General features: G+C 31.2%; 2 protein-coding genes across 3 annotated transcripts; both read right to left on the reverse strand.

Annotated features, from left to right (window-relative positions):
- Window positions 1-815: 815 nt before the first annotated feature.
- LOC112712215 (probable polyamine transporter At1g31830) lies at window positions 816-2,826 on the reverse strand. Of its 2 annotated transcripts, none has more exons than XM_025765039.3 (2): window positions 2,766-2,826; window positions 816-2,387 (listed from the first exon to the last, which is right to left on the reverse strand). In XM_025765039.3, the coding sequence occupies exon 2, from the start codon at window positions 2,374-2,376 to the stop codon at window positions 967-969; it is 1,410 nt and encodes a 469-aa protein (XP_025620824.1). In that variant the 5' UTR covers window positions 2,377-2,387; window positions 2,766-2,826; the 3' UTR covers window positions 816-966. The 2 variants fall into 2 exon arrangements, with proteins under 2 accessions (XP_025620824.1, XP_072060027.1); XM_072203926.1 differs by having other exon boundaries at window positions 2,755-2,770.
- Window positions 2,827-5,523: 2,697 nt separating this feature from the next.
- LOC112712216 (pentatricopeptide repeat-containing protein At4g35130, chloroplastic-like) lies at window positions 5,524-7,911 on the reverse strand. Its single transcript, XM_025765040.3, has one exon. The coding sequence runs from the start codon at window positions 7,909-7,911 to the stop codon at window positions 5,524-5,526; it is 2,388 nt and encodes a 795-aa protein (XP_025620825.1).
- Window positions 7,912-15,926: the final 8,015 nt, after the last annotated feature.

The following is a 15,926-nucleotide window of genomic DNA, read 5'->3' on the forward strand; positions in this document are numbered from 1 at the left end:
TATGAAGTCAACACTTGATAATTAGATCAAATCCAAATTTAATATTTAATACTAGTTAGAGAAACTTTGTGCACCCAAATTGACATGTAATTTTATAGGTTTATTTGTTTTCAACTTAAATTGTATTAGTGTTGTAATGCACATAATACAAATATTTAGTGCTACAGAATTAATAATTTAATTTGCTAATAATATATAAATAATATTTGATATTATAAAATATAAAAAAATTAAATATTGTGTTTGAGTAAAAAAATTTAATCCTTCGTTAGAATTAGAATGGAGTTTAAACCTAGTATGTCCATTATCATTTCTAGACATAAAAGGGAGCAACCCCCATAAAAATACTTAAAATATTTTTTTAAAATATTTTTTAATAATTAAAATTTAATACATCTAATCGATTAATTCGTATTATTTTTATTAAAATTAGATTGGACAAATAAATTTAGCTAAAAAATCAGTAAACTAAATTTTTAACTGGTCTAAATTAATATTTTTTATTATTAAAAAATGACTACATTGCTCTTATCATAAAAAATAACTAAAATACTTCTATCTATATATATTGAAAACTCTAAATCCTAACCTCTCTCTTCTCTCTATGCTGTTATAGTTTTTTTTTAATATATATATATATATATATATATATATATATATATATATATATATATATATATATATATATTAGTCATTTTTCATAATAAGAGTATTGTAATCATTTTTTATAAAAAAATATTAATTTAAATCAGTTCAAATTTTGATTTATTAGTTTTTCGATCAAACTAATTTATTTGGTCTAATTTTGACAAAAATAACACAATTTAATCGATTATATATATATATATATTAAATTTTAATTATTAAACATCTTTAATGAGTGACTCCCAGATATGAATACTAAGAGACAGAAAATAAAAAAGAAACTTGACATTTTTACAAACAATGGTTGATATGTAAATAAAACTAGTATAAGGTGGTTTGAATATCTGGAAGATCAGAATTAACAGAGAATTCAAGCCATCTTTTGTGCTCCACATATTTCAAACAAGGCCTCAACACAAGCCCTACCATCACAGCTGAAATGCTGATAACAAAAACCTTGAATGTTGTGAATGCCAAAACCACAAATATTAGCAATGATGGCACCAAACACATCAAAATTGCTCCTTTACTCCCAACAGGCACCTTATAAGGCCTATTGAGAGTTGGAAACTTCATCCTCAACTTCACAAATGCAACAAGCTCCATAAGCATGCCAAAACAGTACAAGAAGTTCTCAGCAGCAACAATTTCTTGGAAGCTCAACCATGAAAGCAAGATCACCCCAGAAGCTGAGAACAGAATCCCAATAAGGGGTGTCCCAAAACTTGATCTTTTTGCAAAGAACTCAGGAAGCATTCCCCTTTCTGCCATCCCAAGAAGCTGGAATGAGTCACTACTCATCTCAGCCATAAACATTCCCATATTTGACAATGCAGATGCTGCTTGCACCCAAATTCTCAACCAAACTCCTCCAATCAATCTTGCAACTTCTGAGAAGTAACCATCGGACCATAACTCGGGGTTCACCGGAACGGCGCCGGTACCAATCAAAAGAGGAAAAAGGTATCCAAACACAACCAACAACACAGCATAGAATAGTGCTCTTGGGAGAGTTTTTTCAGGATCATCCACTTCTCCTGCCAAAGTACTAATTGAGTCCCAATAGTTCAAATTCCAGAACAATGTGTTCAAGTACAAACCCCAATTCACATTCTTCAAATCCACCATGATCCACCTTCTTGGCTTCAATCTTGGAACTGCTATAACTCCCATAACCATGAAAGGAAGCAGCGAAAAGATTCCGAGAAATATAGCAATCCAACCCACAATTGTTAAACCTCTATAGTTCATGTAAGTGAGTGCTAAAGTCAAGATTAACACTGCTATGATTCTTGGAAAACCAGATTCCAAAGCTGGAATAGCTGATTTGAGATAATCCAAGAACAAAACTGGGTATAAAGCATTGTCAATGATACCACTTAGCCATTTCATCCAACCCAATTGGAAACCCCAATAAGGACCCAATGCAGATGAAACCCAAACTACATAGCCACCATTTTCTGGAAACATTGTTCCCATTTCTGCAGTGATTAGTGCCTCAGGAACACTCCATATAAATGGGAACACCAAGAAACCAATGAGTGCTAACAATGGACCAGCTGCTCTTACTGTGTCTTCCACACCAAAGGGTCCACCTGATACCTCATAGAAGATCAAGAAGATTAGTGGTATGATTGGAACCTTCTGGAACTTCTCTAGATTTACACTGGAACCTTCTCCTCCTAGAGCTACATATTCAATAGAACCATTGGACTCCATTTCATGTGACATTTGTTACAACTCTGCATCAAAATTCATAGAAATCAAGCTAGTAAGAAAAGGAACCTAGTTTTTTCAAACTAAAGAAGCTCATTCCCACTTTGAATTTCACACAAATTTAGTAACTATTTAACAGATTCATGTATTCACCATAAGACTTAACATTTGAACATATACTGATTTATGTTCTACACTTCTACATTGTCTCTCTCTCTCTCTCTCTCTTTCTCCCAATCTTGTGCAAGAAAAATCCAACATTGAGAACAGAAAAGAGAATACATATTACAGAATTTCATTCTTAAGCATATTGTTCTGATAAAATGATACGCCAAGGGTACCCATAAAATTAACACTGTAAAACAAAAGAAAAGAAAAAAGAAGTAAGAGGACATTGAATTCACCTTTTTATCTGTTGCATGAAAAAGAGAACAACAAAAATGATCCGATGAGATAAAGAGAAAAGGCGTTACTAAACAAAGGAGATGTTAATGCATGGAATGTAAGATAATGACTAACTAAACACGTGTCAAGATATTAATTACCAAGGTATGAGTAAGCATAACACTTTAATGTGGTTCGGAATCTGAAAAGTTTTCATCTTTGTCTTGTTCCGACAACCCCACAACCGTGATCATGAAAATTATGCCAAGTTAGTTACAAGTGTTGGAATGTAATTACTAATTTCACTTCGTTTAATATGTAATATTCAAATATTAGTTTAATTGAATATCATTGCCACTTTTGGTGATTAGCTGTGAATAATACGAATTTTGCATATAATATCCTATTATTGGCAAAATTGTTGCTATTTTATTGATGACGTTGGTCACTTGGTCGTAGCTAGAGATAAAGATATTTATATGAATAAGATTAAGAATAAAGAAGAGAATTATCAATTATGAAACTGAATTAAGAAATAATATATATTATTAATTATTAATGTAAAAAATTTTAAAGATTTTATATAATTATAAAAAATATTAAAAAATTAATTTATATTTTAATATTAATAAAATATTAAAATATCATTATAATTTATCTAAAAAATATTTTTTATATATCCCGTTGGTGTTTTATAAAAATTTTAAACCTGTATGTTTTCTATCGTATTGTGTTTTGTGTTTGTATTCGTGCATTATAAATAACAATTTTTAAGTATTTTGTTAGGAACAATAATAATAATAAACTCGATTAAAATTTGTATATTATGTTACTGTCCTATATATATAAAATCTGACAACTATAAATAAAGAAGTTAAATTTAAGTGGTATTTACTATGAAAAAAAATCAAATTCAAAATCATGATCAATTGAGTAAATGAGATTTTTTTTTAAATCTTAAAAAATAAATTTTTTTGAGTGCTTTGTTGTATAGAAATAAAGTTATAGCTCTTCTTCAAAGTGATTAGATTTAAACTCTTAAAAGTGAATTTAAAATGTTAATCGTTTGTTTTTTAAGATTTTAAAATGTTAGAATAAGTGATCATGAGATATTTTTATCCTATTTTGATTAGCATATCTTTTATTTTCAAATTTCAAGTAGAACTGTCCTCGTTTACTTTATTAATAGTTTGTCAAAATCAAATTTACTTTCATGTTACGTGAGTGTAAATATTTTTCTCAATTAATGCTTATTTATTCTACTCCTAGAATATCTATATATAATATATATACGCTATATATCTAATATATTTCTATCATTAGATTTGTAATTTTGCACACATTCTCATGTCATATGGCAATAAAATGACACAAATTTAACTGAACTCAATAATGAGTATTCTATCTTTTTAATTTAAAAAAAAAAGATATTGTTTTAAAAATAAATTATTAATTATTTATTTACTTTATGATGAGTTTTTAATATAGATAATTGATTCTATTTTAAATTAAATTATAATTTAATTCATAAAATATTAATTTAAGATAAGATAAGATAAAATCTAAAAATTTAAAACCAATTATCAATCTCACACTCTATATATATATATATCATACCTTACATCCATTATTATTATTATTATTATTATTATTATTAATCGTTGAAGAGTTGGTAGTATTAGAGATCATCAAAAACTAAACTTCAATGGAAGCTGCTTCATTAATAACAAACAAGAAGCCTAATCATGGTGTCCCACTAAACCATGATTCTAAAGAGCCAAAGTTAGAGGATTCAAGCACAGATAGAGAGATGATGAAGACAAATGTGTTAGTGCCAGAGGTCTCTCATTCTTATATAAGCCTAAGGGACATCATGAGTAATAGCAACACTGTCAGCTGGAATGAGATACCATTAAAGATCAAGAACCCTGTTGTGAAGCAAGCAGCCATGTATTATCTAGAACCAAAGTACACACCCTACGACAGAATCCCCAACAGAAACTTCTGTGGCGGCTTCTTTGGTTGCTTTGGCTCACTCTGTTCGCTTTTCCATGCCCTTTCCGGCTCTTTTCTTTGCTGCTTTTGGGGAACAAGTAGGACTCAAAATGCTAGGCGGCGACGACGACGAGGACCACCATTAACATCAACACCACCACCGTCATAATGATGATGATAGAGGAGAAGAAGAGAAGGAAGATAACATTGACTCTTAGATTGAACAGTAGATATGTAATGTTATTATTATTATTTTAGTTAGTTTACCATCGTAACCAAGTTGTAAATATTGCAATCATTTATTCTTCTCAATAACTTGCACATTAAAACAGAGTTTGCTTTTTCATTAACTAAGGTCTAAGTGGGTAGAATCTTTAATTTAACCTTGCTTTGTTTTTTCGAATGTCATGCATTATAGTAACTAAGATACAATTCAGTGGAAAAACTACAAAACTATAGATAGAGCCTAGAGGATCATAATGCTAGTATGCTAAGCACAGTTTACAGTTTTTTATCTCAAGACATTTAGTTGACAATGAACATAAAATTATATTATACATCATAGAGGACATAAAAATAATACGTGATAACTTCAATTTTTCATTCTTATCCAACTAATTGTTTTCTTTCAACAGTGTAGTATATACATATGTTCATTGGTAATTCTACTTTTCCCTATTTACACACAACTGATTTCGTTGAATGGTTATATATGAGAGACCATCTACATGAAATTGATCATAGATTTTGTAGCACATCTAGAAAAGTATATACAAACTGCAATTACCAGTAGTCACCACAGGAGCAGTAGCCATCTCTGAAGTGGTGGAAGACTTTGGGGTCTCCCACTATAATTTCTCTCCTAGTTATATGAGAGATCCTCTTTGCAGCAACATGACAATCTTCACATATTCTTGTGTTTTTTCTTACAAGAACAGGATCTCCAAGTTTCGTGGAGATGAGTCCAAAACATATGGCCAATCGTACGCTGTGGTTCTCAGGCGAGTTTGCCTTTTTACTAGCCAACTCTGATGGCTTGAATTTTGTAGCACTATGGATGCATTTTCCATGATCCATGTTCCTTGAAATTATATCTAGAACTTCATAAACCATTGCTGATTCATCATGAGATCTCTGTTTATTAGTAAACCTGTGCAGCCTAAATTTGGTTTCAACTGTGCTGCAAGGCAGGGTTTTTTCTAATCCTTTTTTCTTCATAATAGACTTTATGTGTTCCACCTTCTCCCATCTCCCAGCTTCAGCATACATGTTTGAAAGCAAGATGTAACATCCAGTATTGTCATGCTTTATTGACAATATCCTTTCGGCAGCGAGTTCAGCCAATTCTATGTTTCCTTTGTTTCTGCTAGCATTTAGCAGTGATCCCCATATGCGTGCTGTAGGCAACAGTGGCATTTCTTCTATAAAACTCAGGGCTTGATCCAAGTTGCCAGTTCTACCAATAAGATCAAGCATACATCCATAATGCTCTATTTTAGGCTCTATTCCGTAGTCTAATTTCATCGAGTTGTAGTATGCCCAGCCTTCTTTTACCAGGCCAGAATTGCTACAAGCAGATAACAAGGAAACAAAGGTGCTATCATTAGGCTCAATTCCTCTACTCTTCATCTCGGAAAATAGTTCAATAGACATTCTCCCCATACCATGAATTGCATAAGCCATTATGATAGTGTTCCATGATATTATATCTCTACAAGCCATTTCACGAAAAATCCTGCATGCTAACGCTAGATCTCCACAACTTGCATACATATACATAATTGAATTTGAAACAAAATTATTCAAGTGAAAATTCAATTTCAAGATATAACCATGAATTTGTCTGCACTCCCTTAATGATGCTAAATTTGCATAGGCAGGAAGGATGCTTGCGATAGTAACTGTATCCGGTTTAAGATACCCACTCAAAAGTTCTTCAAATAGCTTTAAGGCCTTCCTGTACCAATCATTCTGCACATATGCAGCAATCATGGCATTCCATGTTATCAAGTTCTTATCCATCATTTGATCGAAGGTTACCTCTGCCAACTTCAGTATTCCAAACTCGCCATACATGTCGAGCAGAGCTGTTTCCAATACCGGATGAGGTAGAAAGCCTTTCCTTATGGCAAGTCCATGGATAGTCTTACCCTGCAAAACAGCTCCTAGTTGTGCACAGGAAGGAAGCAGGTTTATGAGTGTGACATTATCAACAGCCAATTTATCATCCTTGAGTATATTCTCCAAAGAATCAAAAGCCTGAATTGGTTGACCGTTCAGAACATAAGCACCAATCATTGCATTCCAAGCAACAATGTTCTTCGAAGATATACCATCGAAAATCCTCTCTGCATAACTTAACAACCTACACTTGCTGTACATGTCAAGAAGCGATGTCTGGATCATAACATCTGATTCAAAACCCATCTTGAGCGCATAGCAATGCACTTCTCTTCCCCATAAATTATAAAAACAGTGAGAACATGCCTCCAGCGCATTGATTAAGCTGAACTTATTGGGGCGAATCCCAGCCTGGAACATCGTCCTAAACCACTTCAAAGAGGTGAAATATTGTTGGACCATCAAATACGCGCCAACCACTGAGTTCCAAGAAACCAAGTCTGGAAGAGGCATTTCCTCAAACACCTTGACTGCAGAATCAATATGACCAAACTTGCCATACATCCCAATGAGTGAATTGCAAACATAAAGATCCTTGGCCAAACCCATTTTAAACAAGCTCCCATGAACCTTTTCGCCTTCTCGGAAATCCAACAAGCCACCACAAGCTTTGAGGACAAAAGGGTATGTAAAATGATCGGCGGGAACCCCTTGAAAGCGCATTGTGAGATACAAGTTGAGAGCATGTAGAAAGAAGCCGTTATCCGTATAGCCTCTTATCATGAGGTTCCAATGAAAGGTGTTTGAGTGAGACATTTTGTCGAACAGGGAGTGTGCATGTTGCATAGACCCAGATGACACAGTATCAACTAGAGCCCTTGAAAGCCGAGACAAAGAAGAAGATGATGAAGCTCTAGAATAGTTGTGGGAGTGAGCAAAGGCGGTGGTGGGTTTCTTGGAGCGTTTATGGTGAACAGGGGGAGTGGTGTTGGTGGAGCTGAGGAAAATGGTGTGATGATGATGGTGACAGAAGCCACCCATATTCACCATGCTCTCTTATTTTCTTATTTTCAACGGATATTAATAGAACCAATTCCTAAAGTGGTTTGGAGAATTAGTTTTAGGCATCGTATTAGTCCCCAAATTCGTTTTAAGCATTGAGTCGGGAAATAGAGTAATGAACATACTCTCGTTTAGTATGTTGGTGGTGCGGTTTGGTTCGGTTTGAAGGAAAAAATTCATCTGATCCGAACGTTTAATTTATGTGCGGTACGATTTAAATTGGATGAACTTTTTTTAAAAATTCGATCCAATTCGATTCGATTACAAGCGGTTTGAATTTGCGGTTTTTAAATATTAAATACATATAACAAGTCTCAATATCAAATTTTAAATAATCAACAATGACATAACAAATCTTAATAATATCTTAAAAAGCCAATGATAACATAATAGAGATAAAATTATAGGTTAGTTAAAATAAATAAATAAATAACATTTTGAACATAAAATATTTATTAAATAATAATAATATATGAATAATAGAAAAATGTATAACAAATTGAACATGTTATAAGTATAATCGTAAATATAATAATAAAATAATAATATCATAGCACATTGTGCAGTTTGGATTGAATTGGATCGGTTATGAAAAGTAGATCCGAAATTCGATTCAATTCAGCGGTTTGTAAAAATTAGAATCCAATCAAATCCGAATTAGTGCGGTTTTAATCGGTTTTCGGTTTGAATTGGATTGAATGAGCGGTTTAATTTGGATCGGTTTGGATTTGAACACCCCTACTCTCATTTATTAAGCTGAACACTAGGGTCGTCAAGATGGGTTAAAAGTTAAATCTATAGGATCCGCTTAGTAGAGCTGCACACGGATCGGATCGGATCGGATATGGCCTAAAATTCTATCCGATCCGCACTGCATTCATCGGATCGGATCGGATACGATATCCGCAATTTTTTAGGTCGGATCGGATATCGGGTATATCCGCATAATTAAATAAATTTATTTTAAGATTTTGTTTGGCCTTTTTACAAAAAAATATCCAAAAAATTCATTTTTTATCTGTTTAAGCCTATTTACTCCTAGAATATTATCAATAATAGTTCTTTTGAATAACAAAAACAAAATAATAACACAAGATTTAAGTTTAATTATTCTAAGTTGAAGTACAAGATAAAAAATTAAAAACAAAATATCATAGAATTCATAAAATAACATACTAAAATTCATATCACATTAGGGTTTACTGTCTTAAACTATGCTATTTATATGTGATGTGCGGATATGCGGATTTGCGGATCGGATCTGCGGATATCACTGCCGAATCTGCAATCCGATCCGATGACTCTGCGGATCGGATAATATCCGCAAAATTCGGATCAGATGCGGATAATTACCGCGGATATGTGGATATTATCCGATCCATGTGCAGCCCTACCGCTTAGTCATTAAGGCCCAGTTTGGGTAACTAACTTAATTAAATTCCTTTTGATAAAATAACTTAAACAATAAATGACTCTGTTAAAAGTAACTTATAAATAAGTTATTTTGTATTTGGATTTTTAATTCTAAAAGTGTTTATTTTATAGAAATGTGATGAAAAGTAAAAGTATTATAAGAAAAGTCATTTTTTTAACTTCTCTGTAAGCTCCTAAATAGCTTCTTAGAAAGTTGCAATTTGATTTTGAAAATTGCACCAGACATTAATACTACTACTTTTCATAAGTCAAAAGTTAAAAAAAGTTGTTTCTAAAATTAAGTCTATTGAAATTTCGGGTTAAATAGATTGAATTCGATTAACTAAAAACAATTTTAACGGGCCATGTCTAAATGAGCCGAGTTAGCCCGTTCGATAATTCTACTAGACACTAAATTAAATAAATTTTTTTGTGTTTATATAAGATAAAAATAAATAAAGTCTTTTTTTAAGAAAAAAACTAAGAGAAATAAAATGTTTTGCGCACTATTCTTCTTCATTTTTTTTTATTTTACTTTGTGTAAGGATCATTCATCAAAATGAATCAGCATTATTTAGTTATCTGTCTAATATGGTAAGTCAGTGCCAAAAAATATTTAAGAAGCAATATAACATTTAGAACTAATAAATCTAAAAAATTACTATAATAAATTTTAAATTTAAAAGACTAAAAATAATAAAAATCATAAATTTAAAAGACTACATGAGAATTTAATCTAATTTTAATACGGTAAAAATTTATAGACTAACAAATAAAACTAATAATTAAGAATTTATTTTATATGTTTAATTAAATTAATATATATAAAAAAAAAGATGAGCTTCTATGTATTAATACACACACATGCAAGTGTACATTATTATTGTGCTTATTTTATTTTGGACTTAAAACTCATTTCACCTTTTTCTAAATAAAATAATAATAATATTGTGTTAATAATAAAATAAAAATAACGATAAAATTACAAAATTATGGTAATAGAATGAATTCTCAATTATGCTAATTTACTACAAGACTACTCTTTTAAAAAAATCATGTTATTATTATTTAAAAATATTATATATATATTAAAAATTAGACTATTAAATTATGTATTTATATATAAATATATATTATTTAATTTATTTTTATATATTTTATATTTTAATTGATTTAATAGTTGACTTTTTGTATACACATAACTTTTTTAATTGTTATTAAAGGTAACAAATAAATTAGTAAATTGTTGAGTTTTATTTTTGTTTTAATTTTAAATCATTGATACATATAATAATTAACAAAAATTATAATATCCTTTACTTAATAAGAAACTATGTTTAAAGATAAACACTAATTTACTCTTATATTTGTGTATATTAATAAATAACTAACCAATTTTATTAGGAACCAATTCAGTATCTGTCAATTACCAACCAATTCAATTGGGCTGACCCCAAAGCCTAAATGACAAAAAAATCATCTACCTAAATATCTAATTTTTATCCTAATTACCATGAAGAATTCAACCGCGGCTCTCTTCTATCCAACTCTAAACTATCGCCGAGCTTCTTCTCCACAGCGGCGCATTCAGGGTCTCACCGCCTAGTTATCTTCTCTCCCACCACTAACCCCAATCAGCGCCCTCCAATACTCCAGTGAAGAAGCCACAGCCATCACATGCAAGGAAGCCATCTCCATCGACCGTGACTCTATTTACTGCTGCCTCTGTATCGGACGCTAGTCGAATACGCCATCGCTGAAGATTGGATTTTTGACGGTTTAGAATTTCTCAAATAAAATCTCGTCGAAGTATAGTTTTTAAACCAAGCAATAATCTTTTCATGCAAAAAAGTTGTTTGTCACTAAAACAAACCCTTAAATTTATAAACCGAAGTATTCAAACCTCGGGTCGTTCTCCCTAGGAATTGTAATGAAGTGTTTTGTTATTGGTTGAGTTATTTTTGGGGTTTTGATAAGAGGCATGAAAGATAAATGGCAAGAAAGTAAACTAACAACTATAAAAGGCTCTTGGCAAGGTATGAAAATTAGAAGTCCTATCCTAGTTATCCTCCTCAATTGTGATGAGAATTGTTCATTGCTACCACTTAGTTAACCCTTACTGAATAAAGGAAAGTCAAGTGGATGAATTGACTTGAGCCACAAGTTCTAGCCAACTTCCAAGGAAGGACTAGCTTTAGTGCACTCTAAACCAACTAGCAATCTCTCCAATTATCAATTAACAAAGGAATTAGATAACTCAAGAGTCACTAATTACTCTACCTAGGCCAAGAGGAACAAAATCTATACTACATCTAGAAGAGGCATTTCAACAAACACATAAAAGGCACTAAAAGTAAACAACATAAATTGCAAGAATTAAAGAGAGATCTAACTACAAAGGCAAGAGATCAACAATAGAAAAGTAAAGAAGAACAATTATTATGAATTACCTCTTATTTAATTGAAGGAAAATGGAAGGAACAATACTAGATCTACAACAAAATATAAGAACAACATAAAGGAAATTACAACCAAAGAATGGAAGAAGAATGAATCTAACAACAAGGAATTGAGAAGATAGAAGTAGAAGAAGATGAATTAAACTCTAGATCTAAGAACTAAACCTAATCCTAATCCTAATCCTAGAGAGAAGTGAGAGCTTCTCTCTCTAGAAACTACTTCTAAAACTAAACTATGACTAATGGTGTGTGTAATGAATTGAATCTCCCTTTGCTCTTCAATTCTTGGCTTTAAATAGCAGTTTAGGTGCCAAAGTTGGTTGGAATTGGGCCCCACAACCCTTGAGAATTTGTTGGTCACGTTTTCATTAAAAAATCATAAACCAGCACCGACGCGTACGCGCATAGCACGCGTACGCGTCCATGGGATGATTCGCAGGTGCGCGCAAGCGCCAGGTGCGCGCGCGCGTCCATGGGCGAGTTCAACTTCTTTGACTTTTCATGATTTTTCCACTTTGCATGCTTTTCCCTTCACTCCTTTGATCCATTCCTAGCCCTTTTCAATCTGAAATCACTAACAAACATATCAAGGCATCTAGTGGAATCAAAGGGAGATCAAAACCATCAAATTAAGGGTTGAAAAGCATGTTTTCACATCTAAGCACAAATAAGGAGACAATCACAAAACCATGCTATTTCATTGAATAAATGTGGGTAAAAGGTGATAAAAGCTCTTAAAATCAATACAAGATAAACCGTCAAAACGGGGTTTATCAATCGCGGACTCGTCTTCTCCGGTAAGTGCATCAACAACGTTCACCGCCTTTAGCATTTATCACACAGTCGTAAAAGCCGGCGCTGTCGTCAGGACGCCCTTGGTTTCCATCTCTGTCGCATGCTGCTACACATGAACCACCTCATTCGACGCTGACAGGTCAGTGCATGTTAGGGTTCATTAGAAATTGGATGTTGCTAATCTATACTAGGGTTCAGGAATTGCAGTTGTTGTCGATTTATGTTTAATTTTTCTGAATTCACCAAGATGTTCTCCATTTGGGTAGTATATTGTTAGGGGTTTAAGTAATAGAAGATGCTTCTGTTCTGTTTCTCATTTTAGAAGAATGTATGTTGGTTCTTGTGTGAAGATATTCTGATTTTTTGTAGATTGATAAATAGATTTGTCTCTGATTTCAATCGTTGAATGTTTCTAATCATGCGAATTAGATGTCTATTTTTGTTGAGTATGCATATGATTTAATTATAATTTATTGGATATTGCTTTTTGTTGTGAATGGATGGTTCTTACTGAATGATCACGGATGTTGTTTTTACCATAAAATTGTTGTTTGTTTTTAAAAGATTAGTTCTGATTTAATTTAATTTTGATTTATTCGAAGTTTGGTGTGAATTTAATCATATGAAATTGCTGCAAGAAATTGAACAACAAAGATGATATTTATGAATGAAAATACGAATGTTTTGTTTGTGATATATCAGCTTTTTTAAATTTGCTATAGAACTGTTTTTTTCCGTTCAATAGGTGGATGCTGCTAATATTTATACTATTGGTTTAATGATCCTTGTTTTGATTGATAATGTGAGAACATGCTGCACTAGGTTCTTTTTAATGTGGTTTGCGAGTTTGGGATAAAAATTAAACTAGAGTTAGTCTAATTTTGCCAGATTTAAAGTTCGGTTTGAGTCTAGACACCTAAAAATTATGCAAAGAGTGGAATTCATTATAATGTATATATGTGACGACGTTACCATTTGAAACACTTTTGATATATTTTGAGATTTTTCTTGGGTTACAGTTGTGAATTTTCATAATACTTTAAGAATATGATGTATTTTATTTTGGTCCTACTTTGTAACTTTTTTCTTGTAGGCAACTTGAATATTTATGCAAAAAATTTTTGTCACATGTTTCTTATGTTAAACTAATAGATGTTTCTTTTTATACTAAATGGATGATTCTTTTAAAAAAAAATCATCATTTAAGAAGGGAATTAACTTTGAAGTAAACTAACCTATATTGTACTTATTGATTCAATTATTGTTACTTATGAACATTTTTATAGTTAATATATAATAGACATAGATGGCTATTAATTTGTTGCATACCCCTTGACCATAATTGCTTTGTTTTGCTTTCACTTTCCAGTGCCATCCTGAAGAGCCGAGCACAATATGCAAAAATCTACCTCAGATATTTTTTTGTTAAAGAAATGAATGTTTCTTTTTATACTAAATGAATGATTTTCTGAAATGAATCATCAGTTAAGATGGAAATTAACTTTAAAGTAATTGAACGTATATTGTACTTATTGATTCAATTGTTGTGACTTATAATTATTTTTAATTATTTAATATATAATAGACATAGATGGCTATTCATTTGTTGCATACACCATGACCACTTGATAATAAATTTAATTATGGAAGTAACACTTTCTCATAAGTTCATCACTAAGTAGTACTAAGTAGTATGTTGTATATGTGGACTCAGTTTTAATTTGATAAAAATTGTAACTCCGAAATTCAAGTGTAATAACTGCAAAAAGCAAATAGTGGGTAAAAAAAAACTGTCAAAACACTTTGATTGCTTTTGAAAAAGTAAATAATTAGATATTGTTGTTGTTCTTTTCCTTATATTTTTTTCTTCTTTAAATTTTGTTAAACAAGCAATAGAATAAATACAATTTTTTTCCCTTCTTTTGTGATACTTGTATTTACTATCAATTGAATCATCTCTGTATTGAATAAATATAAGTAACTTCTATTAGGTAACTAATTATTTTTGCAAAGATCTAAGTGGATGTTACTTCTATCAAGCATTAGGATGTTCCTTTTTCATACTAAATAGATGTTACTTTAACAGAAGCCACGTGAATAAAAACTCAAAAAAGTTTATCCTACATAAATAACTATAAATTTGTCATCATGCTAAAATACAATTAAAAGAATCATGATATTCATTCAACTTATCCATACAATTTGCAACAATGTCGAAATAGGAATTCATCAGGACCAAAAGTAATACAAAAAGAATCATCTATTTAGTATATAAAAAACATCTATTTATTTAACAAAAAAAAATATCTGACGTAAACTTTATATTCTGTTAGAGGGGGTGAAGCTACATCGTTTAGAAAACGGGTATATCATTACTATACAACTAGCTAAATAAAGAATAACTTTCTAGTTGCTATACTTGGATCACGTCTCTTTCACTTCATCCAATTCATCAACTGTTTCAAATTCCTCTTCGACCAGTTCAAATTTATCAATCATTTTAAAGTAGACTTTCTGCAATCATCCATCTGCAACCATAAGCAAAGACACATACACAGTCATAAACAAAGAAATATCTATCTAAAAAACAAAGAAACAGCCATCTAATGACAATTATAAAAACAAAGAAATATCGACAATTATATACAAAGAAACATCTACTTTTAAACATAAAAGACACAATTATTATTCAACCTAAAAAAATCTAGCTATTTGAATCTAGTAAATATTTATAAAAGCAGCCCAATGCATATGGTGCCATTTCTTTCTCAAATTTGGCCATAAATATCTTCGAAGTAAATACAAAGTCCTCATTCTCAACCTCGTCCATGACAAGTGACTAATTCATAAAGTTTAAAGGACTAAAATAAAATTTTAATCTATTGAGCATCTCAGATTCAATGATTGGTAAATCACTCTTTGATGGTGCATTCAGCTTATGAAGGACTCCATTTAGTAGTGTCTTGGGTACCTGCTCATATTAATATCATTTTTTTCAAATCAGAAAATTTGATTCAAATGCATATTTTGGATATATATACAGGAAATGAAAATCCATATGGTTAGAAATGATATCATATATTTATATGGTAAGTCAAAAATATTAGTTAATTAATTAATACATGCTTGCCATAGTTTGGCCTCAACACCTTGTACATTTTGTACCTCTCTTTATTTGTCTTGCTAGTTGCTCTACATGCCTATACATCGAGCAGTAACTGTTAAAATAAAAGAAATAATGTTGTTCTTTTTGTAAATAAAGTTGTAAAACTAAAAAAGAAAGGAAAAAACTGATTTTATCACTCATTGTAAATTAATCTTGTATTGAAAAAAAAG

This window comes from Arachis hypogaea, chromosome 9, assembly GCF_003086295.3.
Source record: "Arachis hypogaea cultivar Tifrunner chromosome 9, arahy.Tifrunner.gnm2.J5K5, whole genome shotgun sequence".
Lineage (NCBI taxonomy): Eukaryota > Viridiplantae > Streptophyta > Magnoliopsida > Fabales > Fabaceae > Arachis > Arachis hypogaea.

Coding starts and splice junctions, on each gene's coding strand:
- LOC112712215 (XM_025765039.3), bottom strand. CDS start 2,376: ATGTCACATGAAATGGAGTCCAATGGTTCTATTGAATATGTAGCTCTA.
- LOC112712216 (XM_025765040.3), bottom strand. CDS start 7,911: ATGGTGAATATGGGTGGCTTCTGTCACCATCATCATCACACCATTTTC.